Here is a 25,451-nt window from a genome sequence, read left to right as displayed (position 1 = left end):
AGATTTGTTTTATTATAGCTGCGAAGCTGTAAGCTGAGCGAGCTATATTGCGGTCCTCTTGGTTTTTTATGACTCGAAGAGGAGCATTGGTTTTCTTAAGGTTTTTTTTTACCGAAGTACCATTCCATTCGTTCAGACGATGTTTTGACCTTAAAGTGAAAGTCAGTGAATTCGCCGTGTGAACTACTTTTTTCTGAGCGAGAGAAGTTTTTTGATCATGCGCTGCGTTTAGTCAATGACTTTTTTTACTTTGAAAAGTAGTTTTTGACTGAATGGTACATATAATAACCGTTTTTAGCCGCATTTTTTGTCTTAAGTGGCCCAATATTTTTGCTTGTAATTTGGTTTTTTGTAGAAATATATTTTTTTCGATGGTGTTTTGAAACCTTGGTGTATTTAAATCTCGGAAATTGATACCACAGTATTTTGCAGAGCTTAAAAATGCGTTTCAGGTTCAAAATTGGCAATTACTTGATTTTTTAGTTAGTTTTTGGCTTTTTCTAATAATTTTTTCATTTTCGGAACATTCTTTGACTTCTCAAGTGACTTTTCACGCTTTCGTTCTTCATTTTTGAGTGATCTGTAGTGCTCTCACTCCGAAGTAAAACTTGTTGATAATATAAAATCGTTTTAGCCAATCTAAAGTAAGAAACTGGTAGCCCAGTGGTTAGTGCATCAGGTTAAGGGTCGGGAGGTCAATGGTTCAAAGCCCAGTCGCGGGCAAATTTTTGAATCCGCCTGTCGTTTGAGAGCAATTCTTCCGACATTAGTCGGTTTATGTTTTTTTAGTGTTTTGTGAGGTTTTAACTGTAACTTGTGCTCAACCTTGTTCAAAAATTCTTTGTACCCACATTCTTGATTCCAATGCAATCCGTCAGCTGCGAAAAGTCTTCGAGGTTTGTGCTCGCTACAGAGTTAGCCAGATTAGATAATTCATATTCTGAAGTTGCCCTTTGAGTCAGGACAAGATATAGCTTTTGCCCCTTGATTACCCTAGTTTAATTTTTTCCCGTTGATTTTATTTTTTCCCTTTAATTGGCTTTTGGGGCGCTCTATGGGCCAGGGTCTTGTCCTGCATTTGAGACCTCAACCGACAGCGTAGCAGAGTAAGGACAGCTGTGTTTAAAATTTGGTATTAACTAACTTTGAATCTCGATTTCAAATGGTTAATTTTTCCCTGTCTTTTCTATTTTGCTTTCCATGCCTTTTTTGTTACAATTTGTATCTGTATAATTGAGTTGACTTACTTCCCGAGTTGGCTTTCGTTTACTGAATTTTCAACTGTAGAACAAGCATGCAACTAGATTCGGAACGGATAGGGAGTACAAGCATAAGCTCCTTAAATCAATGCCTAATTTCACTTTTAAAGAGTTAATATGTTAATATATGTTTATATTTTAAATAGTTAATAGTTAAAATAGTTAAATGATATGATATTTTGAGTGTTAGCGAATGTCGAGGCTCCGAAAATGGCAATAATTGACTAATTGACTACATGTGCAAAGTTTGTTCACAATGTCTAGTAGTCTATATTGAAGTTATAATGTAATGATCTTGCTTTCAGACCTGTACAGAAGTGCGTTTGCTGTTTTACTCTGTTCTGGGTCATCGCGTGTCCAAAATCGAGCCCTACCAGAATGCACTGGGCATCAAAACATTAGGTGAGTTATCTTCAAGCTCGCGTCATCTTAGTCGGCCAAATTGATAATTTTAATTTCATACATAAAAATTGACAACGTGTAAACAAGGAACTGAAATTTCCCAACAGTAGAGCTAGATATAATTTTGAAAAAGATACCATAGGCGGCTTATATAATCTGGCATAGTTTCGTAAATTTTAGCAAGCAGACATTATAATAGACCCGAGTAAATTTTTTGATTATTTGGGCCCACTTATTTTTAGCGAATATTTCGAATCATTTTAATCTTAGTTGAAACTTTTTTTCAGCTTTTTCACCCACTGGCCAGTTCGCTGCTGCTGGATTCTACAACCATTCCATTCACATTATACCTCACATAACGTGGAAATCAATTGCCAGGTTGAATCACCCAACAGCAATTAAAAGCATGCCGAAAGCTCTCACTGTGAGTTGTAAATTTTGTCCAGGAATGTAGTAGCAAAAGATTTAATTAATAGCCGCCCTCATTCTCTGAGCCGTCTATTATAGTGCTCCTAATTTTTTTACAATTCAAAGAAAATGAATTGTATTGGTGCGCTGTGTTTTTTAAAGATGTGTTCACACATTTTTCAATGACTTTGATCTTTCAAAACGTGATAAACAAGTAAAGCCCAGCGGGCATTAAGTTTCATTAGAGGCCCAAAGTTGGTTTTGGTAGTCATTCAAGTGCTTAGAGTCGTAAAGCTGCTGGGATGGCTTTAATTTAAGGTTAAAAGATCATTTTTAGGAGTTTTTGGACTCGAAATGGTGCAATTTTTCATGTTTTTTTTGTGATTTTTTTGTTTTGATTAGTCTTAGATTTAAGTTTTTAAAATTTGATGAAGGCCTTTTGCGAGACAAAATTGCTTGCTATGGCCATTTTATGAGCTATATTTTTGGTACTACAAACACAAACAAGCAAAATGATACTGATTTTTGCAACTTTTTACAGGTTTTTTGAAAATTTTTGTCATTTTTTGAGTTTTTTAGCCCTAGGTGTCAAGAAACCTCCTCTAGGTTTCGAAAAAGGGTTTTTTGATAGATTACTGCACAGTTTCTAGTAGTACTGGAATGGTTTTCATGTTTTTGCCATCATGAATTTTATCATTTTTTGACAAAAATTGCAATTTTTTTTCCTATTTTTTGACAGTTATTGTCATTATTCAAGTTTTTTGCGTCCCAGGGGCCAGAAAACCTCATCAGGGGTTGGATAATAAGTTACTAAAAATTTTTTAGTTGCCATGGAATAGGTTTCAACTTTTGATTATCACAAATTTTAGCAATTTTTTTTGACAAAATTCGCATTTTTTTCAGGTTTTTGAAAATTTTCGTCATTTTTCAGTTTTTCCAGCTTCAGGGACCAGGTAATCTTCTTTGAGATTTCTTAATAGAGCACTGCATAGTTTCTAGCACTAAATGGAATGGTTTTAACATTTTAATGTCTCGAATTTTAGCATTTTTTTGATAAATTCTGCAATTTTTTTAGGGCTTCCTAAAGTTTTTGTCAGTTTTTGATATTCGTCCATTCTCAAGTGCGAGAAAACATATTCCACGTTCTGATAAAAAAGTTACTGCATGGTTTTTAATTTTTAATGGATTTGTTTTCGACAATTTAACCTGACTTTTAGAAGTTTTTGGATGAAATTTGCAGTTTTTTTCAAGTTTTTTCAAACAAATGTTTTTTAATTATTTTTTCTGGCCTCAGTAGCCAGTTAACCTCATCCACGGTTTGATAGTATGTTATTAAATCGTTGCTAGGGGGCAATTGAATGGTTTTGAACATTTTAACAGAACGAATTTCTATTTTTTGAAGTTTGAAATTTTTTTCTAAAAATTGTTGCCTATCGATCTATGAGCCAATGAGTTTTTTAAAGCTTGGAATTGGGTCACTGGATCGCCTCTAGAGACAAAATATTTATTCTGATGATATTTATATCACAATTTTCAGCAACATTCCTTATAATTTGCAATTGATTTCTTTTCTAAATTTTTTGTTGATTTTCGAGTTAATCGATCTTCAAGGGCCAATGAATGTTTCTCAGGTCTTGCACATATAATACTGGACCGATTTCTGAAACAAAAAAACTGGTTTTTAACATATTTCTGAATTAAGTTTTTTTAAAGGGAAAAAATTTTGCCTTAGGTTTAAAAGCTTCAAGAGTTTTAGCAATGAGTATATTTTTGTTTAGTTTAGATTCTTTTAGTTTCTCAATTTTTTGAGATGATTTTGTTTGTGTTCTGGCTGGCATTGTTCAATTGATCTGCTGGTCAGGTAGAGTACGTCTGAGTTTTTCATTCAGTTCTTTGGATTGTATTTTAGGACTTGTCCTGCTATATTTTTTTACTTCGTCGAACAAAAAAATGATTCGCTTTACCTCATTTTGCCGCTTTTTCAACATTTTGCGTGAAAACTTTTTGACTTCTCTAGGCTAGTTTCTCTTTTCTCTCATTCTGCTAAAAGCGATTTTGAACATATGTTGCTCAGCAAAGCAATTCAAAATGAACAGTCAGTATAAAAAATTGAAGTCAGAAATAGAAACGGGATAAACCCATAAAGCCCAATTTTAGATGCCCGCTATTTGAATATAAGTCTAAGTTAGCATCTCTAATGCTTATTGGTTTTGATAGAATTCCCTGTAGCATCTCTCTAAGAAACAAGTATGTTCAACTACGAAATGCCATCAAAATAAATCGGACTTAAAAATGTTTTTGTACCAAAATCTTTTTTTTGAATATCTTTTCTTTCGATCCCAATCATGCTTATTGGAATCAGCGGCGGCTATTTTCCGGCAATCTGCCGGGTATGTTTTTTCAAGTAACAGAATTTTGACAAGACTATAATTTTTTTTGCTGGAATGTACTCAAAAGATGATTCAGCATTCCATCTGAAAATCAGCATCTAAAACGGCACCGTGCAATTTGATTGACCATGTACACGTTCTCGTCGAGTCTTATTTAAAATTTAAAACATTTATGAAAGCTTACAGCGATTTATAGTGTTTTATGATGAAAAGAATATTAAGATCAGTACTGTCATTTAAATCATTGGCCAAAAAGTGATTCGATTATATTAGGTAGTTTCATTGATAAGTTTTCAATTGCCCTTGAATGAAGTTTCTTCGCAATTGTTTTAAACGTGTGTGTTTTTTTTTAATGCAAAATTTTTGCTTGACAATTTTGACTTTTCGAGTGACTTTAACGCCCTTGACTTTTTGCGTTTCCCGTGATCTAAAATTCTCTCTCAATCACAATTTCAAGCAGCTGAACTCAATTGGCGGCAATTTAATACTAAAAGTCAAATGAAAAGTGCACCGAAACTGGTGACTTTAAATCTTAACAGTGGTATATGTTAACCTATAATGTGGTTATTTGAAGCCCACTATTGAACTTAGTCCCATTTATGCTCCTCCTCCCTCCCTCCTCTCCCCCTGACTGAAGCAGGCTGTAATTCATTAGAGCTCCGACTAGTCGTTCGAGAGCAATTCTTCCGACGTTTAGTCGGTTATGTTTATCAATTGTAAACTCACTCAATTTATATCAATTTTTCTCACTCCGTAAAGATTTGCAGTTCTTCTTGGCAGTGAAATAATTATCAAGTTCAATACAACTGAAACGTCTGACAATAGTCGCAAAAAACTTCAGGTCAAAGCTCAAGAGGACATGTGATAGGAATTACATCAGCAATATTCAAAAGATCAATTTAGCTTTTTTCCAAAACAGAAACTCAGGCATTTCATGTTAAAGTTCTCCAGTAATCGGAAATGCGTGAGATTGGCATGCCAAGCAGGACAGTCGCACAGTTTGGCAGAAAAATGAACGCCAAATACAGATCATGCTCGAATTAACTAGGTAATCTGTACGGAATATTGTGCCTAACGTAATTAATTGCTCTCGAACGAGGTTTGAAGCAATTATTGTGCAAAAGTGCGTTGGTTTTATGGAAAACATTTTTGCCTGACGCTTTTACGCTTTCGTTGTAAAATATTCTTTGACTTCCTGAGTCTCTTTTTCACTCTTTTCTTTATTTTTAAGTGATATAAGTTTTCTTCTGGAAGAAGGTTTGATGGTTAAAGCGATTGGAGATCAAGGCCTTTGTAGTAGTTGAGTTGTCAGGCTGCTGATCTAGAGGTCCGGGTTCGAACCCTAGTGGGGAAGTTTGTCTGCACCCATAAAACGTTTCTAAGCAACGCGCACTTTAAATGAAATTACCCCTGTCTGTTGTTCGAGAGCAATTCATCGGTCGTTAGTTCTGCCTGGCCTTGTGCAATCTGAGCCAATATAGAAGTCCCATCTCGAGACTGGTAATAATTTCAAGTCCAAGATCTGATGTTGACTGAGTAAATTTCAGCTTTTCGGAAAATGAATATACGTACATTTCGCCGAATTGAATATCAAGATGTTACGTTTTGAGCAAGAAGAGGACATATCTAGATCTTTCTGAGAGTCAGCAAACAGATCATTCGTGGAACATAATAGCTGCCTAGTATCATCGGCAAAGCAGTAACAGCGAATTCTATAGAAAACAGTTTTTAATTGAACTTATTTTTTTTCAAAGAGGTCAGCAAAGCATTTGCGTTGACCAAAAGTGAGCTATCATTTTTGAGAGAGTTGACCAAATTCCGTGTGCTCCAATATATAGTTATCAAACTGTCTTCTACGTCTTTTATAATCGCTTAGACTGGACTTTTTTTTCAGGACAACAATTCAACAGCGAACGCCTCTACGACCTCAACTAATAAATCGGACATTTTATCACAGTCAGTGTTATCTAGCGAGTGTGCGACTGTGTACAAAGAGACAGATTTTAGAACTGATGCTTTGAGTATGTCGCCTATTGTTAATATGCAGCCGAGTGGACCCCTCAAAGTCAAACAGGTACCTGCACATCAATACGGAGCTCTTCTTTGGTTGGAATTGGGTTTTAGTCTTACCATGAAGAGTTAAAGAGGTTATAAATTGAAAAACATTAACTTAAACGACAGCAAGTTGAACGACATTTATCAAGCTAAACGACATCAAGTTGAACGACATTTATCAAGCTAAACTTCATCAAGTTGAACGACATTTATCAAGCTAAACGTCATCAAGTTGAACGAAATATATCAAGATTTTATATCAACATTTACTTAATTAAAAAATGGTTATCAATCACCGCTGGCACCAAAAACGAATGTATTACTTCAAAATGAATAGATTTCAGATTTGCGTAGAAGCTAAGCAAAAAAGTTTTTGGGCAAGAAGATTGAACTGTTAATCAATATCTTCAACTGAAAGAAAAAAGTGACTTAGTTAGGATTATGTTCAAGCATTTAAAAAATAACTTTAAGTAGCTAATGTTTTCGAATGGTACAATTTCAAATTGGTGGAGAAGATGCTGTTTTAAGATCTTTTAAGTTTGGCTTGAGATTTTCCCCCGTATTTCAAGAGGAAGTTTATTCTCATTTCAGAATGCTTTTTTGTTGCAAAGAACGTAAGCAATAATTAACAGACCGCAACGAACAGATAATCAATACGTTGGTTTTTTGAGATTTCTGTTCAGGTCAAGTACGAACTAGTAGAGCAACGACCTTTTGAGATCCCTTATACAACTCCGGACCCTGAAAAGCCAAATCCAAAAATGGGTCCTGGTCTTCTGGCCTTCAGCTGTAATGGATTGTACCTCATGTCAAGGTAAGATAGACTCGCTTCTTAAAGTATTAATAAGATATCGGAGGTCATTTGGAATATGGACTTCAGAGAATTTTCAGATTGATGAAGCCTCTTGAAGTACTGAAAGCAATAATTGTGCTCAACAATAATTGTGCTTCATCTATCCATTCCATTTAGTCCCTTCTCACCAAAAAAATATTCCAGCACATTAGGGGTAATAAACGCTCGAAGTAGCCGGTACATTTCATATTACGGTTAAAGAGGGAATGGAATGAAAATTTGCCTGTCTGTGAAAGAAACCACCATCATAATTACCTCTTTCATGGGGTTTCTTGAAAATAATCTAATGTTTTTATCTTTATACATGTACCGGCTTTTGTGAGACTATATTAAGCGCACTAACTGCAGCTATCAAATGAATAAACGGTTTCAAGAATTCCAAGAGCAGTGCTGGCCTAATAAAGGTGCAAATCTAAACTTTAACTTGTTGACGTTAGAAACCATAGTAGTAATAATAAGTTGTCAAATTGTTTGTAGATTTCTGTTGAATTGACTGAATCTGGTAGATATGTTTGATAACTTTTGGAATAATGTTGTTGAGTTCTCAAGTGATTTCCTCTTTCACGTCACTTGAATCAATAACACTGGCGAATAAAATTTAGTTCACAACCAAATCCAAGAGCAAGAAGCAAGCTTTAATATCAGTAGGATTTGTTTGCGTATTGGTTGAATTTTGTCTCTGGCTGTACAATAACAGTATTTGACTATTTCGTGTGATGTCCGGAGATATTGAAAGCAATCCTGGCTCAATTTAAACAATCAGACATTTTTTGAGAAAATTACTCATATAATCTCAGTTAAAAAAGATGTTGACACTAATTGCCTCTGCGCTCTAATTGAAACTTGGCTAGATACGGCTAATGACCTTGAGTTGATAAACCCAAACACGACAAGCTTTCTCTAGGACAGAGAGAGAGAAAGAGAGATGGAAGGGCGTGGTGTAATGTTAATTGTTACTCGGAAACTCAACCCAAAGCTACGCATGTATCTGGCTTTCAAAAGTACTCTTTTTGATACTCTTTGGGTAGAAATAACTTGACCAAACAGTTTTAAAAATTACCCCACAAACGTTTGCTATTAGTCCGAATAAATTTCTTCGAGTTGTCTTAGTGCAATCTTTTCGATCAATTGAAAATCGGTAACGGATAACAAAACAATAGTTTTGATGGGCGACTATAATATCAACTGTTTGGAAAACAAAAAGCAGTCAAATTTAGAAATAATTGTTCAGCCGTGCGATCTAAAGGTGAGTAAGAAGCATTTCTCCGTTGTGAAGTCGCATATACAAAATAAAAATTAAACACCAAATACTTTTTCATGTCGCTCTAACCATTTTTATAGGGAAAAAACAGGTCACAATTCGCCCTTGTTAATTCGCCCCTTAACAAAAAATACACTTAACGATATCGTACTAAAGAAAAACCTCTATTTAGAATCAAACAAAGAGTTTTCAATTTGAAAGCTTGGTTATGCGCTGAGTATTAGTAAGATTTTGAGAATTTTTTTATCATTTAATTGAAAGCGCAACCTCAGAGCGGAAATGGAATCTGATCAATGAAAAAAGAAATTGGAAAACGACCACAACTGCGCACTGTTCAAAAATTTTAATCAATGGTATTGTTGCAGTCATTCTAAAATGGTCTGTTTACTTTATTTTAATCACAGGTAATTAGGAGAATTTCTTGAATGAAGAAATTATACTAGATGCGACCAGGCTGCTGCATAAAAACACCTTTTTCTTTTATTTGCTAACGTTTTTGTTTCAATGTGTTAAAGCAGTTTGCTCTTGGAAAATGCCAATCTTTGGGTAATTTAAGCATTCCCTCATAGGCTCTTCGTGATGCAGCTTTGAGCTAGCTGAGCTTGCTGTTTTGTTTTCTATCTAAACAGTTTACAGAAGCATACACTCCCTGCTGATCTCAGCTGACATCTCTCCTTTTTATGAGATAACACTAGCTTTAGCAAAATTTTGGATTGCTATTTAAAGAAAAAGAAACATGTGCTTAAGGATGTCTTGATTTCAAAACACATTTTTTTCCTGAAGTTTTCTGCAAAGGATGCGCTAGCAATTTAACTGACAAAAACACAACATTGCGATTAGAATTAACGCAGCAGCGATTTTAGATGTATCAAATGTTTTTGGCTCCATCAATCACAAACTTATGTTCAAAAATATGTGGATTTTTTATTTTTGTTTTTAGCTCAAGCTAATTACAAGCTAGAACACAACGAGTGATTATAAATAATGCTAAATCAGTGTGGATTGAAATGATGCAAAGAGTTCCGCATGAGACAGATTTATATCTTTTCTTGTTCAAGCTAAATGGTCATGATCTCTGCAACTATTCGTTTTGTGAAATAATACAGTACGCAGATGGTACTCCTGCCGAGCTCTCACGATAAAATTTCAGCAATGCCTAAACTTTTACTGATTTTGCAGCAAAATTTAGCGTTTTTTGTTTCGTTGCTTGCAGTTTTTTGTTTTCTCGATGAGTGCTGTGTCTCCTATCAAAATAAAAATCCCATGTGCTCATGGTCAAATACTTGCTGCATTAGCTGAAAAATCATCACGGTACTTTTATAATCTGAAGAGAAAAACGCGTTCCTTTTTTGCTATAACTAATATTGAGAGAGCCCCTGATCAACTCAAGGTGATTATCGATTGGTCATGTGTCGTTGGAGTTCGTTGTCTAGATGAATCACTCTGTATTACTAAACTTACCAATGAAGTACAGGCACACAACAAAAAAGGATGTATTTGAATGATAAAAGCAGGAGTTTTTCTTGAAATGCACATGCAAATTGTAAAATTTTTGTTATAGAGTCTATGCAAAGTTACAAGTTTTTCAACCAAAATTAAAGTGTTGTATTCCAATAAAGAAAAGTTACTTGAGTATTAGACGAAATTTTTTGATAAAAGAACATTAAATGTTGTACCAAGTGGTAGGATAACGTTTTTGCTTTAACCTCTCTATCAAATCCAATAGAAAAACTAATTTGATTTTTAAAGCTGCGATGCTGCAAGCTGAGCGTTATGTTGCACTGGTTTTCTTTACAATTGTCAAATTTGTTGAAGCACAAGAATTGAAACGTGAAAGTTTTGTTGAAGAAACGAGTTGTTTAAGTGTTGAAGAAAATCCAGTGATATTGGGGCGACAAGAGTTGTTTTTTACCGTTGTTTTTTAGGGAGCGAGAAATTGGGTCGTGGAAAAATTTTAAAAGCAAGTAAAAATATTTGTTCGTGCGGCTTTTTTTTAAAATAAGCAGTTTTTTTATAAAAAAAAATCGTGTTATTTCTTTTTGCTGCCGATAGTAGGTTCTTAAATGCCTTTTTACTTGCTGATTATATAGATACCAAGTGAGTACAGTTTTGTTAGTGTATGACAATTTTTTGTGAGAAATGGGACAAAAAATGGAAAATTTTTAAAATTATTCTTGTTTAATTTTGGTAGTTTGGTCGTTTTTTCTGTGATCCCAGACAAGTTTTTTAGCCTACTCTGACTTGCCTATTGTTTTCGGAGCATTTTGAGTTGTTTTTAAGAGCTTATTTTTTCAAGAATTTAGTTTTTGTTTCATGAGTGAGTAGTAAGATAATAGGGTACTAAGATAGGGGGAGGGGGGGGGGGTTATCCTTCGAATTAATACGTGATAATAGGGGGTTATCCTTGGCGGCGCTACATGTAAAACATTTGACTACGGCCGTGCATGGGTGATACATGTAAACTAGCTTTCTTTCGCCTTTATTCCTTTCCTTTTGCGCCTTTCTCCGGTTTGTTAGATTTGTAAGAAAAGATTGAATTGAAACCAAACTAAACACTCAAAACAAAATTAATATATACACTGTGTATTACTACACGCAGTTTCACCAAAATGGCATGCAATTAAATTGGCATTAGCGCCGTCTTATTTTGCGTGCTGGTTCTTCTTCTTCGCTGCTGCTTGCTTCTTCAGCTTCAAAGTTTATGAAGGGGTTGTCAGAAGAGGAGCTTTCACTGGAACTGGCGTCAATATCTGCAATATCGTCACTGTCAATATCAGATTCAGTTATCTGCTCAGTTACTACTAAACCTGGGTCGGGAGTTTCCCAAGAGCTGGTAGTGGAGGCTGGCACTGAGAGAGCGACTGCTGAGGAAGTTTGAGATACTACAAAATCATTATCCCATTCTGGACTAGAGCTGAGAAGTAAGTTTGAGTAACTCATTATCCCACTGAATATCATCACTACCCCAATTAATTTCATCGACACCACAATCAACGGTCTCATAATGTCCGAAGGGTAGAGTTTTTGTACCGCAGGGTAGAATATACCGTTTGTTATCAAACGCTGAAAGGCATATTTTGTTGGTAGTAACAGTTTCCAATACATGATGATCGGACATTATTCGTGTGCTTTCAGTGCGAAACACGTTCCCTGTCATCAGTGTGCTCAAGAAATCATCATGCCGGAGACGTTGTTGAGCGGCCTTTGTTACTCCTTTAGCCGAAAATTTTCGACAACCTAAAGAGAAAAAAAGCCTTTAATCAAATTTTTAAATGTTTACTAACCCCCTATGTATATAATAAAACTAATAACAGTCAGAAGCCTAATAACAACCTTTGTAATTTAAAGATAGAACTAACGTTCTTTAGAACAAACAAAGAATACTTACTTTTTGAGAGTATTGAGTATAGTTTCGGCTTTAAACATACAAACTCCGTAATAAAATCTCCCGCAATTTCGTCCTTAAACTTGAGGACTACCCGTTTATTTTCTGATCTGTATAAATAGTGATCGTTCGGATAATTGGAGAAATCGAATTCGCTAACAACTGAAGCTGGCTTTCTTGCTAATTCCTCATAAAAGTCTTTACTCCGGATTTTATATAGTAAACTATCCGTGTCACTATATAACAAACGAAAATCAAAATGAGCGAGCATTGTGTAGTAATGGAAATTTTACATTTGATACTTGGCCAGATCAAGTATAGTTGCTCCAATTATTGTTGGGGTATTCCAATAAATCTTCCAGGCGTGGAAAGACAATGCGGCCAGGATATCTCCGAATATCATGAACCGATCAAACTCGAACTTTGAAATGGAACTCAGAACTTGATCAGCATCCCGCGCAATGGTAAGCTTACTTCGTCTGCGTTTAGATTCGCAATTCTTACCAAATACTGCTTTGTTCATGAGCTTATAAAAGTTTTCTTCGAATTTCTTGCTAGCGGCTTGACGTTTATTACTGTTCAGAGAAATATAGGGTGCTAACCAATTCGCTTGTTTGAACTGTAGGACACGGTGTACTTTCGCAACAATTAACCCAAGACTAACATATAATTTGAGAAGTTTGTAATGCAATACATAGTTCTTTTTGTCGAACAGCGTCTGAAGCAATTTTTTAACCTTCGAGCTGGGTAATCTGTGTTGCTCTTTTAGCTCCAGTTGATATTCGCCCAACCACTCATCTTGAACAATTTCTTTGGTAGGGGCAAGGGGAAAGTCTCGGTGGTCATCGTGTAAGTGAACAGGGTAATTTAAGTCTACTTCAAGAAAATAACCAACTGAAGCGTCGTTAGGGGTGTTGAGAATTGCTTTAAGGGTTATTTCTACGTTGAAGGCGAATCCCCCACTGGTATCATGTCCATTTGCATGACACCTCCACAGAGGTTTTTTGCGTCTACACAGAGCGCAAAACTTGACTCCTCAGAGGGCCTGTATTCTAATAAGTACTTATCATTTGCAACAAAATGACGCTCCTCGTAAACAGATGTTACTCCTCCTCGTATTGCTGGTTCAATCATGTCCAAATGTTCTCGTTCTGTCATCAGCTCAATGTTTGCCTTGCATATTTTTAGTGACGCCTCTTTTGCCATATTGGGGAGATTGTAGAAATGCATGCAGTCGAGTTTGTATGTACGAAAGCTAAGTTCACGGTGAAACTCACATACACAGGCTAATAATGCACGGTCCAGTTTAAGGTATGCGTCATGATAGTCTTGTAAAGTTTTGCACCCCAGTAACTTCCACATCTGGTTCGCATGACTTAAATTTTCTTCACTAACAGCCAATTTTCCGCCTTCTAATGTGTTGCGCCATTCTGAGAAGGGTGGTAGACATTCCTCAGAAAACTTTGTACGATCACATACATAAGAATAAGGATAATACTCTTTTTTGTTTGAGTAAGTGTGCGTTTGATTCGGAAACCGAGGGGAACATTGCTTTCATGATACCAAAATGTGTGTCAGGCAAAATTTCCACCAGTTTTTCCAGCGAACTGTTCATCATTTTGTACGAATCGATGAATCTTAAATACTCGAAAATTTTTTGTGTTCTTCCTTCTTGAGTTGTAATAGTATCAATCAGAACTCTGAATGTCATTGATATGTATTTCTCATCTGTTGACGGAATGACTTTTATTAATGTGGTAGACTCACAGTCGTTCAGAGCCAGACAAATATGATGATGACAAATAGTTTTGTTTGTTATGACCGACCACAGGCGTAAAATTGACATATCGTCTCGCTCGATTACACTTTTCGTGTGCCCAGCCCAAGAATTGGCCACTAAAATGACAGTGGGGTAAATCTATGCTCTCTTCAGGGTCAAGCTCGCCGTCAAATGGTTCTTCGCATATCCAACATTGTGTAGCGCTATTTTTGTCCAAGTTTCTACGATTTCTGTTGTAGAAAGGAAACTGTTTTTTGCGTTCATGTATGGCCCTTGCTAACGAATGCAGCATTCGAACAAAATTGCCCCTACAATCTTCTGAGCTGTCCACATGATGAAAATAGGGAACATTTGAGTGATGATCAACAACTGCCAAAGCAAATCCACATGGCTTGTGCTTTTCAATCACGCGTGTTGACGATTGGTCAGTTGCTGCATCACATCCAGCGACCGAGAAAAGATTCAAAGTCAAAATAAATGACCAGAGGAACAAACCACGTGGCTGAAAAATTTGAGAACTTGTATTCATTTTTATCTGGTGATGGCATTTGAATAACTTCAGGGGCATTTAGATAACAATTTTCACTATGAATATTATAGCTTTCCAGTCCATCACGACACAGCCAGAAACAATTACGACAAATGCGATAACCAAATCTGAATTTCAGGTCTCTAACTTTACAAACAACTTTCACAAGGTCACTAATGAGAACATAGTGATAAATGTCGGCATCATAAAGAAGTAAAAGATCCATAACAAAATCTGATTCAAAAGAGGAGACTCGTAGAGGGTAAAGTTGTCCTTTATCGTAACCAAAGACGTTGATTGCCACATCATTGAGGGTTTCAAAGGCTTTCATTTGCTCAAATCCCATTGGCATTTCAAATTCGCCTACAGGTTGGTGAATGTTCTGTTGTTGATATGTTGCTGGGGTTGTTTTATCAATATGATAGTTCCTGTCATCTCTATCAAGACTGATTCCATGATGCGCATGATACGCTGCCACGAAACAATAATTGAAACAATTGGCATCGTCTTGGTTTCGAATATTGAGTAATCCGCGACAGTTTGCAAGCTTATGGGGTAAGGCAAGATAGGATGAGCCGCGAATTGGTCGGTAGCGGGCAAATTTGACGTCAAGTTTGATTATTTTTTCAACAACCCAACCACTCCCAGATGAAGCAAACGTAGACAAGACGGCCATCATTTTCTCCACCATACTCCAGTACAACTCGTCTGTGAGACTCTCTACGTAAATGGGCGTCATGAGAGAGTTGGCATAAATTTCAATGCGCTCCTCCGTTTCGGTTGAGTTTTCATCTTGATGCAGCTTCAATAACTACTTTTACCGCAAATTGTACTTTCTGTGGTCCTTGGCTCAGCCGTTGCTCAATTAGCGTTGCAATTGCAGATCTTTGATTGAGAATGAAGCTCTCAAGATCTCGGTCAGCTGTATTATTGACAATTTCATAAATTCGTAAGACACCATTGAAGGCTGTCTCCGCTGTAGCCTCTTTCGATTGGTATTCAGGTCCAAATACAGGCAGCGAGTGACGGTGCGCATCATGAGTGACGGTGCACAAACAGGTGCGCATCATTGAATCCCATGAAGCACGATCGGCAGCAGTTTGTAAACGTCGAGTGGCAAGTTCGCATATGCTGCTCCAGTTCAGACAGTTTCCGTGAATTGAACGCACATAAGGAGCAGTTGTACACAGGAAGCCCAACATTGTCTGGATGAAATTTATGTTGATGTCTTGAGCGGTTTCCACGAGTGCTAAACATAGCGGAACAGAAGTTGCATGAATAGACCATTTCTAATAGTTTTGACGAATTTCAAATTCTAGCAGAACTTTGATAACAAGTAAATAACTCGGAAATGAGTAAGGTCACCAAACTGAAGCACGAACGTAATTTTTGAGCGCGAAATTCAAAATTTCAAAATGCTGCAATCTGATTGGTCGGTTTTGGCGGGTACCTTTAATTCGAAATTTTGTTAGTTATAGGAGAAAAAAAGATGTGTTTTCAACTCTCAGCAATCGTTTGCCAAAATATACCACCATAAGGAACCCTAACAACAAAAAAAAAGAAAGTAACGCCAAGTATTGTTGGTCATCGTTTTTTCAAAAAACGTTTTTTGAGAAGCTGGAAAAACATGATAATTTTCAAAATTGTAATAAAAAGCGCTATTTTATGCATTTTCAGATACGGGTGGTTAGAGTTGCCCTACGTTGTTAAGTGTGATGAGCAAAAATGCTCCCCGTGCCAAAAAACATAGGACCCATTTAAAAAAATTGCTCAAAAATAAACAGAAAAAAGTTTGTTTTTCTGTCAATCAAGTCATTAATTAGCAATTACGCGACAGTTACATGACATAAACATGTGTCTTTTTTCTGAGGCTTTTTTTGATGACAGCTGTTATGAGATAAATTTGCACTGAGGACCCAATAAGGCCAATAATGTAAAGAAAACCGATCTAACATTTTGCCTTAGGGTGTTTCATATGCTAATTAATGCCAGATGTTAATGTGACACTAATTGCCAGATGTTTTGAAAATCGGTGAAGGAGCCATTTTTTGATGATGGTGCTTATGATCAATAATGTCTGGCATCAAGCAGTGATTACAAAACCGTTGCAAAAATTTGAATTTTTTTCAGAAATTAGTAATTAGGTTAATTAACCCTTAATTAGTCGCTAATTAGGGGCTAATTATCTCCATAACGAGTGGGTAAAATTTGACGAGTGTGATGAGATGTTTTGTACTTTAGAGTATGCTGAGGCTTACTGAACAATCAGTTTATCCCAAGTTTTTTTTGAACCCTCTTTTTGGGGTCAAAGGTCAGAGGTCATGTGTCAAAAAAAAATTTTTTAATGAGTTTTTTTTTAACAAACATGCTCTTTTTATTTCAATTGATCCACAAGTAACAAATGGGAGGTGATTCTAGTGTACGCGAAAGAGCGCATCTACTGAATTAAGTGTCAAAATTTGACGTTTGAAAAGACTTTTGTCGAAAATTTTCTTTGAATATTTCTCATTTTTTGAACATTTCTACAACTTATGAAATGAATTTGGAATTCAATCCATGCTACAGCTGTGGCATGGAGTTAGCATGTCATTAGCGTCAATACCGCATACTCTCACATTTGGTTATATCTCTAAATTTTTTGTATAATGTTAGCAAAAATTTGGTGGATTGAGAAGAGTATTTCTGGATATAATATTGAAAAATCACGCCACGTCATAGTAGTTGTGGTAGTTGAGTCTTTGTTATGAAACTAATTTGTATGCTTACGTCATAATGAAAATTTTTTTTTTGAACATGTTCGAACTTGATCAGTAGCAAAGTTTTTATTTCTTTGGCTCAGCAGATTTAAAACTGTAAAAACAGATATAAAAAGATCAATTCAGCTTTCAAGAAGTTGAAATCACACAATATTGAAACAAAATCAAGTTAGCATCTCACTATATAAAAGAGTTTTGTGGTGATTCATCAAGTTTTATTTTCAAGTTAGTCAATTAAGTCCATTAAAGAATTCTCAGGTAGCCTTCTTTGGTGCATAGAATTCTTTGGTGCATTGCAAATCTTTGGCATGTCTGTGACACCAAAAACATCTGCTGGTTCTGGTGTTTGAAATTGTGTAGCTGACAGTAACGCTGTATCAAACTGGTTGTCATTGAACAGAGCCGTAGAATTGTTCTATTGAATTCCCGCAAAGAGAGATGGACTAGATGTCGGTGTCAAGCTGGGACTCGGATCAACTGCTGGTGTTACTGGCAAGCTGGCTGAATCCAATTGCGATTGATTTTCTGGGGAGCAAGGTGATGACTTTATGCTCCACATGTCAGCTAAATTTTCGCAAGCTTGATAAGCCCCTAGCTGGTTTTCAAACAGAGGCACACAGTCGCAATCGTAACGAAACAAAATTCGTTTAACGTCGTCAGGTAATGACTCCATGCCAAGATGTTGAAATGTTGGCAAAGTTTTTGGAGGTAAATATCCCCCTGTTGTAATGAGACTGCATTCTGCTGGTTCTGTTTTCTCTGGTAAAGAAGCAATTGCGTTAATGAAAAGCTTAGGTAGCAAACAGTGCTGGTAAGTTTGCCAAACATCATTTTGTCTCTTCTGTTGAATCAGCGCAACAAAATTTTCGAACACTGTCTGATAAACCAATGTTCGCTCCAACGAAATTACAGATTCAGCAAGTATTTGAACGGACATAATTTTTTGTACAAATTTTGAGAAAGAAATTAAAACCAATTTGACGGTTGGTAAGTGTTTGTCTGGTAGCGAACTCTTGAAGGAAAGCAAAGTGCACTGAACGCAAGGTTTAAAGAAAATGAATAACTTTTTTTAAAAATGTATTGCACAACGTGTAATTCAAGAATTTATATCTGGGGGCACGTAAGGTTGTAATTTTGGTAGTGTTTATGCTCTGTTATATGCTCTAAATTGTGTTATTATACACGGGTTGATACACTTTATAGTGTGTAAATGCAAACTTCTTATCTATAACGTATTTTATTATTAGCATTTCATTGTACACAATATTCTTATCAGAATTTCCTTACTGCTGTAGGTTCACATGTGCTTCTAATTATATCACACACCCAGGGTCACATCTGTTCCAAGTTATAAACATATGGTCCGCATATAATTCCAATAAACATTTGCACTGCTGGTCCAAATACACACCTAAGGTCACATCTGTTTTCTAAAACATATAGTCTGCATATAATTTCAATAAACAGTGTACACTGCACTCCCCAATGACGTCAAGTACACACCTAGGGTCACATATGTTTTTTGTCTTATCTAAGGTCACAGCTGAAGTTAATTATGCAATATGTGATCAACAGACAGACTCAAGTACGCCATAGGCGTACTTGAGTCTGTATTCACAAATCATTTGGATTTAATTAGGCAGTTTGACGACACTTGTTTAAACCCAACTTGCCGCCCCCATTGTATTGGAATTTTACACATTATAACACTTGAAGGTAATAAAACAAGCTGCACACTATGCCTTTCGCGTCCACTAAAGACACAGAGTTTGGAGATTGTTACTTCGATATTTCCAAAACTAATAAGCGCTTAATCAGGGCAACGCTGAAAACCTATGAAAGGACAGGGACATATGTATTTCTGAAATTGTTCAAAAAAGCAACAGACGATTACGAGTTTGAACAGAGAATTTCGTCAAATCTTGGAGAGTTCGAAAATTTGGTCAGCTCAGCTAGCAAAATACAGAACTCAGTGGCTGATCAGCAGTCTGCAGCAAAACCACCAATAGCGAAGAAACCAAAAATTCAAAAAGAACTTGTCAACAACGATGGTGGAAGCGATGTTTGAGCGTTCTCCAAATTACTTTAAACATTTTCTCATTGTGGCCTAGCTTTTTTATTGCAAATTTTTATGCAGTGTGTGCACATTTTGATTCCGAATTTTGCAATTTAGTAAATAGCCATTATCACGTTCTGATTGATACAACTACTTTTGAAAACGAAACATTGAAACGATATCAGAGCTTTGCTGTGCCTTGCGTTTATACAGCTTTCAAATTCTTGTTTTGGAATGCACCAAATTTGGAGACTAATGGAGATGTGTTTTCAAAGCTTATATTAGCAATCGAATTCAACAGTTCCGAGGAAAAAATCGATGCACAGTCAGTGCGCAAACGACTGCCAGCTTTTGCTAACAACAACAATTTATCGAAAAGCAACTCTACAAAACAAACAAATGTCAATACCAAACAGAGTGCCAAGATGCCAGTAGTTGCTCAATGTCCGGCCTCCATCAAAACAAACTCAAACTGATTTTGTTAATAGTGAAACTTTACGAAGAGTTGAAACAATTTTGTTTGGTCCTTATTCTGGTGCTTTTTGTCAAATTATGGATATTTTTATGAGTGGATATGGAAAATTGAATATTGATTCTGATTTATTGAGTGTTCGCTTTGTGTATGAAGAAAAAGTAAAGTTTTGAAGAAAAAAAAATTTTTCAAGTTAGTAAGGTTAGAACATCATATGAAAAGCAAAACGAATCAGTTCATTATCGTTAATATTTACAAGTTTTTGTGAGCATTGAAAACAAAATGAGCAATATAGATACAAAAAAGTCCACGAAATTTAGAGTTTGCACTTTGAATTGGTTGATTCTCCAAGAGTTGATAGATGTTGTGATTGTTGGCAACAGAGATGATTCTTTGATATAGATGTTTGTACGATGAAATGGGCTGACCAAGGGGATCGGCAAAGCAAAGTTGATTGTTTTTTCTGCATAACAGTAACCAGTGTGTGCCAATATTTTCAGCAGTTACTGCATTAACAATAAGGAAGCTGTTTCTGTTCTTTTTTTCCGGAAAGTTGTTGGCCGCAAACACACCATGGAATTTATATTTAAGAGTTTTGCAGCCTTGGATTAAATCATTAATATCATCTTCATCCATCATTAATTTGTCAGAATATGATTCTTTGATACTCTTCTTGCACTATCAACAAAAATTGTGCTAGCTTTTTCGCCAACAACTATATTGTTCGGTAAGGCCGCAGAAAATTTCAACTCAATAGAAATTGACGAATTTGTTAGCTCAGGATGAATAAAATTGTGGGAAGCTTGTTGGGTGCTGGTCAAATCAAAAACCATTATGAAATGGTTTGGGTAATATGTCAAACTTATTCCATGACCATTGTCGATGTAAGCTAAATCCGATATTGTATTCAAGTAAAGACGTTTGTCATCACTTGTTGATATCGGACTGTCTGCCACAGGTAAACCGTTTCGATAAATATAGATCTGCTCAAGGTCGAATTTGCGGAAATTAAATGGATTTTGTCTGTTGTTACCAAGAAACGCTTCGTTAGTGTTCAGACAAATTGCTAGTCTACGAATCGGTTCTCTGGCAAAAATATCTTCTTGTTTCCAACTGTGGAGATCATTTGACGCCAGAAATGTTTTTGTTAGAGTCTCCAGGTAGGGATACGAAGCTGGACTTGTTAATAAAGTTTTTTCGATAGCCGATTCAACATCATCGTTCAATGTCATCTTGCGCACATACAAATTAGTTTCGACAATTTTTACTTTGTAGTGCTTGGCTGCATCGTCAGAGATTATAACAAAATCATCTATTGACCGTCTAAATGTAATGCGAAGTCTCACACCACTTAGCAAATGTCTGTCACAGGTGAAAAAGTCCACTGCAACTTTACCGTAGAATGTGCACTCAGCTGATTGCCTCAAAGGCTTTCCTTCTGTTCACTTCCACAGTTGACAGCGCTCCTGGATTTTCTTCGTAGGAGTAGCCCTGACATGCCAACCAGGTGTTTTTTGCATCTTTGTTATGTGAAAATTCTGTTTCAATAAAACTTTTATGAGCATAGTTTCCGTTAGCATTTGAAATTTTTAGTCCATTAGCAGACACTGTATAGTCAGAGAAGAGTGAATGTAACACATTATTGCAAAAATAGGGAGCATCTGTCTTTGTAACATCTGTTGCTGCTCCTGCGTCATATCTCAAATCAGCTTCTGATGACTGGACAATTTTACATTTCACTTCCAAGAAAATTTTCTGTAAGTCATTAAAATTATTTCGGTCACCGGGGACTTCAAATTCTAACATGGGTCCATTTGGACTGTAGACTGGGCCAACTTTTGACAAAAGCTACCATCAAATGTTACTAAGAGAGAATTTTTTTCGAATAAATCCAAAGAACTGTGAGTTGCTTCTGATGGTAATAAATTAGCGATCATCGTTCACTCTGGCAAAAAAATCTGACCGACTTCTTTTTGGAGTTCTGTGCGTTGAAATGGTTTTTTTTGCGTTTGTTGATTGCTTTTTGTGGCGGCTTGACTCGTATTGACTTCCTCCGACGTGGACTGCCGTTTTTCAGACGTTGTTTTGAATCAATGACTCGCAAAAGGGGAGCCTTAGTGTCACCGACGTATTGATATTAAATTATGTTGGTGTAGATGAAAATTAGATGCTTTCCAGCACAAAGGTCAGCTGGGAACTCCCCATAATAAGCTTTTGTATCATCACCTTTCATAAATCTGTTCGCATTAGGAATCATTTTGTACCCAATATGTATTCCATTGCCGTCAGGAATACCCTTAAATCCAATAATGCTCGGAATTTCCTCGCTGGGAAATGCAATTCCCTCATACTTGCCAAATAAAATTTAATATTTTCCAGAGCTCTTCAACTCCCTGAATGAAAATTGGGGCAATCCAATTGTGCGCTTAATTGTAGCAAGAAGTTGTGCCACTGTATCAAAGGTTCCTGGCATAAAACTAAATTGTTGTCCACTGTAAGGTCTAGAAATAACATTGGCTCCCGAAGACATCTTTTGGGAATCTTCATAGTCTTTTAAGTTGTACACAATTAGATTTCCGTTTAGTATGTTTTCTATTTTTGTTGGGAATATGATTTCACTTAGCGCCACTCTCCAATCACCTGCAAGTTGAATTTCGTCATTAAAAAAATTCCGAAATGATGCAAGTGTGTTTGAATCAAATATTTCCATTGAAGCAGATGTAACAACGTGAACTGTAAACTCGTATTCAAACCGGTTGTTCGACATTTTTAACGACAGGGAGCCTGACAAGTTGTAATTCTGGTTGGTAAAATTTTCCTTGAATTGGTTCTTTGTCTGCGTCGACTAAGGAGTATGTTGGTGGGCTTAATGTTGGTATTCCCGTTATTTCAAAGACTTCGTCTGTGAACGATTGCTTGTAACTTTTCCTGAATGCTTTATGTTTTTTAACTACTCTCACAAAGTCTCCAATGAAAAACTTGGGCTTCTGAGTTGAGCTTGTTTGTGCTGCCAATGACACTAGTCGTGGCACATCTTTTTTTGTAACTTTGTTAGGAGCAATTTTAGTTACTCGATTGACTCTTGAATTGATTGTTTTCACAAATTGGTCTAATGTAGCTATAGGTCCACTTTTCTTCAAGATACCGATGAATTATCGTTTTGAGAGATCTAATGTTCCTCTCTGCAAAAGCTGAATTTTTTCGCTGTAAGTACTATATAAATGAATTCCACGTTTGGTACACAATTGTTCGAATGCTCCAAGAATTTCTGTACCATCGTCAACCCATACTTTTTAGGGCTGTTTGTTTTTGATAATCTTTTTGAATGCTTTAGCTGCTTCTGTTGCATACTTTGTTTTCAATGGTTCCACTCGTAAATATCTTGACAAACAATCAACCGCTACTAGAAGATACTTTATATTGCGGTTATACTTTGCCAGTTTATCAACGTGTGCCAAATCCAGAGACCAAATTTCGTTGATGTCTTTTACAAAAACTTTAAGCCTGGGAAATTATAATCGAATTGAACGGTACTTTGTGAAAGACGGCTTTGTCTCCAAATAGGACTGGACTTTACCTATAGGGAGCTTGCTTTGAGTCTGCAGTCGCTTTATGCTTCCATACGAAGCTGGTCCTTTTAAATAAAACAGATCCAATTTTTTTACTTCAGGAAAAGAAAGACCACATCTTCTGACTGGTCTCTTCTTTGTCTGTCGTTTGGTCCGTTTCTTCTTTATATCTTTTTTGGGTTGGTTTTGAGCCATTGGGTTGTTCTCTACTAGAGAAGAGCTCTCGTCGACTGGGAATTTAATGAAATGATTTGGAGCTCTCTCGATCTTCACTTTTAGTTTTGTATCCGATATCTCTAGCAGCCGCCCCAGCATGCAAACTTCTTTCTCTCTCATCGCTCAGACTTGTGATAACAGCTTTAGTTGATGGCAGATAAAAAATTGATGGTCCTGGAGGAACAAAATTTGAACAGTAGCGCAAGACGTCTGATGTTTTGGGATCCAAATCAATTAATAAATGACCAAACGGTTCTTTGGTGGCGAGCTCATAGCTTTCTTTTAGAAATTGTGCATTATTCAACTGCCGATCAATAAAACTAATCTGTTGTGTGTCACGTGGTGATTTAAACAATATATGTGTTGTGTTTAGATCATTTGTTCTGGATCATCTGCTTTGCTGGAACAAATTGTGTGTAGCATAAATTACACTGATGTTTCTGTCGCCCTGCGGTTGCTAATTTGGAAATTTCTTTGTCATTAAAAATTTCTTCACATGAATCATCGAACACAAGAAGGCAGTTCTCTAACTCTGAAATGAACTCAAACTTGGAGAATTTTTTAAAATGTATGTTCAGTTTCTTCTCTAACGATTGGAATTTTGGCTGATCATGCTGATAAAAATAATAAATTGTTTGAAACTCTGGAAAAAATGTGCCAACTAATAACATTTTGAAAATGAGCTCAGTTTTCCCGCAACAAGATGGCCCGCAAACAGCCATGAACAACCGGTCAGTGGTAGAAATAATTTTATTCATAACTTTGGATTTGGAAGAGCGTATCCAACTGTACAAGAGAGAAGTGAAAACCAAAATGTGGATTCTTCACAGTCAAGACTGAAAAAAAACCAACTTGGCGAGAGATACAGTTATAAGGAAAATTATTATAATGATTTGTGTGAAGTATACAACCTCTGATCGAGGCAATCTCGAATTGCAAAACCTCCAAGATCGTCTTTCTTAGTGCTCGGCGTCAAAAACCAAGTCAGTAATGCCTCCGCCCGAGTCTAATTGAACTTCGTTTTTACTCATTTTGAAATATTCAAAAAATGAATTGCTTTCAAAGAATTTTTACATAATTATTTAACAATAAAAAATTCATAAACATATCCAGAGTCTTCGTCTCTTTGTTTGTAAGTGATTGTATAGTTTGCATTCATCGAATCTTGTTTATCTCTGAAAACAATAGACTCTACATTGTTCTCTTTAATCAGCTGCTTGATGTCATCGGGAAAAGTCTCATCGTCCAGAGACATCAGAACTGGTACTTCACGCTTGGGCGTAGGTAAAGGGGTTAGTTTCAACCTTTTCATTTTCTCTTGTAAAGACATGGTACAATTGAAATTACTCCAGTAGTGAAAGATGCTTTTTGAAAGCTTCTATTTCAGCACCAGCACACACAATCTGCTGTTTTCTCAAAACTGTTTGGCCTCGTGTGTCAATTTTTTCTTCCTTGATAAGAGTAACCGTTAACTGATTTTCAGGTGTTATGCAACTGTAAACTGTCAAATTTGGAGACAAATTCACTTGCAGTAGAGACGGAGCTGGTTTCTGGAACCGACGATTCATTCGTCGGCCACTGGTAAAAGAGTTTTGCCTTCTTATTTGCACAATGCTTGGTTCTCTGTCGTTTTGGGCACCTCAATGCATGTAATTTGACAAACAAGTGTCTCCCGATATAATTTCAAGTGTTCAATTTTTGGGCAGAACAAAGTTTCCAATTTGATAACGTTCCTATGTAACAGCTGCCGTAAAGTTTCCGTTTTTTCTAATCTTTTTGCGTAAAAATCAGAATAGGGAAATCGAAGAACTATACTTTGAAAAATCTGTTGCAAATAATGATAAGAATAATCTCCGGTCTCCCACGAGAGACCATGAAGGAACTTAGATACCCACAGGAAAGATCTTTGCTCACTCGAAGAATGTATGTTAAATGAGTTTGGAGGTAAAAACGAAAATATATCGTTGTAATTTTTGGTAGATACCGCAAGTTCTTTTATAAACCCAGATTTTTTACTTCGAAAGCCTTCAAAATCAAGAACAACCGCTCCGGATTTCAAC

At 36.2% G+C, this 25,451-nt stretch overlaps 1 protein-coding gene across 1 annotated transcript in view; it reads left to right on the top strand.

The window, feature by feature from the left end:
- LOC142350580 (WD repeat-containing protein WRAP73-like) overlaps positions 1-25,451 on the top strand; it is a 36,451-nt gene that overhangs the window by 7,662 nt on the left and 3,338 nt on the right. The window contains exons 6-9 of the mRNA XM_075402443.1: positions 1,565-1,661; positions 1,949-2,085; positions 6,354-6,533; positions 7,198-7,328. Of these exons, the coding sequence (XP_075258558.1) occupies positions 1,565-1,661; positions 1,949-2,085; positions 6,354-6,533; positions 7,198-7,328 (545 nt within the window). The remainder of the gene's footprint in view (positions 1-1,564; positions 1,662-1,948; positions 2,086-6,353; positions 6,534-7,197; positions 7,329-25,451) is intronic.

This window comes from Convolutriloba macropyga, chromosome 12, assembly GCF_964194025.1.
Source record: "Convolutriloba macropyga chromosome 12, txConMacr16.3, whole genome shotgun sequence".
NCBI lineage: Eukaryota > Metazoa > Xenacoelomorpha > Acoela > Convolutidae > Convolutriloba > Convolutriloba macropyga.
This window is presented reverse-complemented; position numbering and strand designations above follow the sequence as displayed.